Genomic DNA, 2324 nt, shown 5'->3' on the forward strand with positions numbered 1-2324 from the left:
TTTTAGAATTTTGGCATTTTCTTTAAAATGGCTGTAACTTGAAAAATTGAAGTCGGAATTAGCTCAAACTTTCTAGACAGCATAAGAACATCAGTATGTATCAGAAAATGTAATAAAAATTGGGGGGTGATTTTGGAGCCATTTTTTGGAAAAAACCACGGGCTATAGCCTTGGGTATTTTTCAGAATTTTTGCATTTTCTTAAAATGGCCGTAACTTGAAAAATTGAAGTCAGAATTAGCTCAAACTTTCTACACAGCATAAGAACATCAATATGTATCAGAAAATTTAATAAAAATTGGAGGGGATTTTGGAGCCATTTTTTAGAAAAACCATGGGCTATAGCCTTGGGTACTTTTCAGAATTTTGGCACTTTTAAAATGGCCATAACTTGAAAAATTGAAGTCGGAATCAGCTCAAACTTTCTACACAGCATAAGAACATCAATATGTATCAGAAAATGTAATAAAAATTGGAGGTGATTTTGGAGCCATTTTTTGGAAAAAACCATGGGCTATAGCCTTGGGTACTTTTCAGAATTTTGGCATTTTCTTAAAATGGCTGTAACTTGAAAAATTGAAGTCGGAATCAGCTCAAACTTTCTACACAGCATAAGTACATCAATATGTATTAGAAAATTTAATAAAAATTGGGGGTGATTTTGGAGCCATTTTTTGGAAAAAACCATGGGCTATAGCCTTGGGTACTTTTCAGAATTTTGGCATTTTTTAAAAGTGGCCGTAACTTGAAAAATTAAAGTCATTTGAGCAGATCCCAATCATATTTGGATTTTTAATAGATTATCACTGCTAAAGTTAACACTGGAGTGTCTGAACACAGTAAGTCAGTATTGGTATAACAGTCCATCATTTGATGCTATTTTTCAAACAACTCTGAACACTATCAAAAGGTTAGCAAGTCTCTATATACTTTGCTTGTGAATTTTGCCTTTGTCATGTAGTTTGGATGTTCCCAAGTCACTAAAGGTAAGAAATAAAAATGCAAGAAATAATTTTAAAATATTAATTCTTCAGTCACTCCTTGAACAAGTTCAAGCATCAATAGAATCAGGGATCAGTCGTCCTAAGCCAATCCTTCAAGTCTGTTCCTCTGATTGTTGTCATTATAATAAAGTCTTTGGTAGGTTTTAAGGCGTAAGCCAAAATCTGTCAAGTTCTTTGAACCTCAGTTTGATAACGAGTAAGTAATGTATATACGTGTAAATGTACGGCTAATAATTTTTTATAATTACAATTGACTTGCTACAGTTCTTCTGTGAGTTTATTGAGTGTATTTTTGTAGCTATCAGCCGGGAAAGAGGAAAGCTCCAAACAAGACTCAAGGAGAAATGATGAAACTAAAACACAAACACAAAAGAGAACTGAAGGTATTATTATCTTGACATTCATAGCTAAGTGTATTGGTTATCATTCCAGGGTGCTATTAGAGAGATACGTAAAGATACAAAGTTCTTAGCACGTCAGAAACTCAAAGAACAGCTGACAAGGTAATTTATAATGTCAGTCTGTGATGCAAAGGACTACTCCATCATTAGTGATGCCCCTAATGATACTCACTGTATTGTATTGTTGGTACTGTGTCTACACAGCAAGTATTGTATCTTTATTTATGTTGTAGAGATGGTGAGCGTAAGAGAAAGGTGAAGCAGATTGAAGGATGGCTACAGGAACAGCAACACGACATGAAAATGGAGAAAATAAGAAAAAGGAAATGATTGCTAAAGTATTTTAAGTCAATTTGCATGTAAAGAGAACAAAACTATAACCTTTTCTATGTTGCATGCATGTCCATTGTATAATGTGGAGTGGACATGTGGGATGATTGTTCACACTATTATCAGAATTTTATATAAAATAACTTTAAACAAAAACAATATCAACTGCAAAAAACAAGTCTATTATTCAACCACACAACTAAAGATAAAGAATCTAATAATCTTAAAGAGTTTCGGTCACAATTAGTATAGTTTTAAGGATCACTTTGGCATGGTAGATCCAATAGGTCCATACTTGATGTTAGAGTAAGTCACACTGGCGTCAGGGTACTTACTCTCAACATCAGAAGGTTTACCTGAACTAGTGGGGCAGGTTCCTCTAGCTACACCTGGTGCTGATGGAGACTTATCAAGAGGGTAATCAGAATCAAGCCAGAGCATGTTGACAGCGTGATCATCCCAAAGACTCATGACTAGGACCATACCCTGATCCAGCACTTCACTTAGCTTCTTATGACCACCTCTCTTCTCATAATCATTGCTATCACCAAATGCAGTTTTCTGTGTATTACAGAAATCATCCGTCACTG

The 2324-nt window shown here is 34.7% G+C and overlaps 1 protein-coding gene across 1 annotated transcript; it reads left to right on the plus strand.

The window, feature by feature from the left end:
• Positions 1-770: 770 nt before the first annotated feature.
• On the plus strand, positions 771-1877 carry LOC109591494 (nucleolar protein 14-like; the record flags this gene model as incomplete). Its single annotated transcript, XM_020007221.1, has 7 exons — positions 771-909; positions 961-985; positions 1034-1099; positions 1144-1199; positions 1302-1386; positions 1436-1506; positions 1638-1877. Coding segments are annotated over 7 exons (539 nt in total), but the record flags the coding sequence as incomplete, so codon positions are not given.
• Between the last annotated feature and the right edge of the window lie 447 nt (positions 1878-2324).

The sequence above is a fragment of the Amphimedon queenslandica genome, unplaced genomic scaffold, assembly GCF_000090795.2.
Source record: "Amphimedon queenslandica unplaced genomic scaffold, v1.1 AMPQUscaffold_8023_Cont20030, whole genome shotgun sequence".
NCBI lineage: Eukaryota > Metazoa > Porifera > Demospongiae > Haplosclerida > Niphatidae > Amphimedon > Amphimedon queenslandica.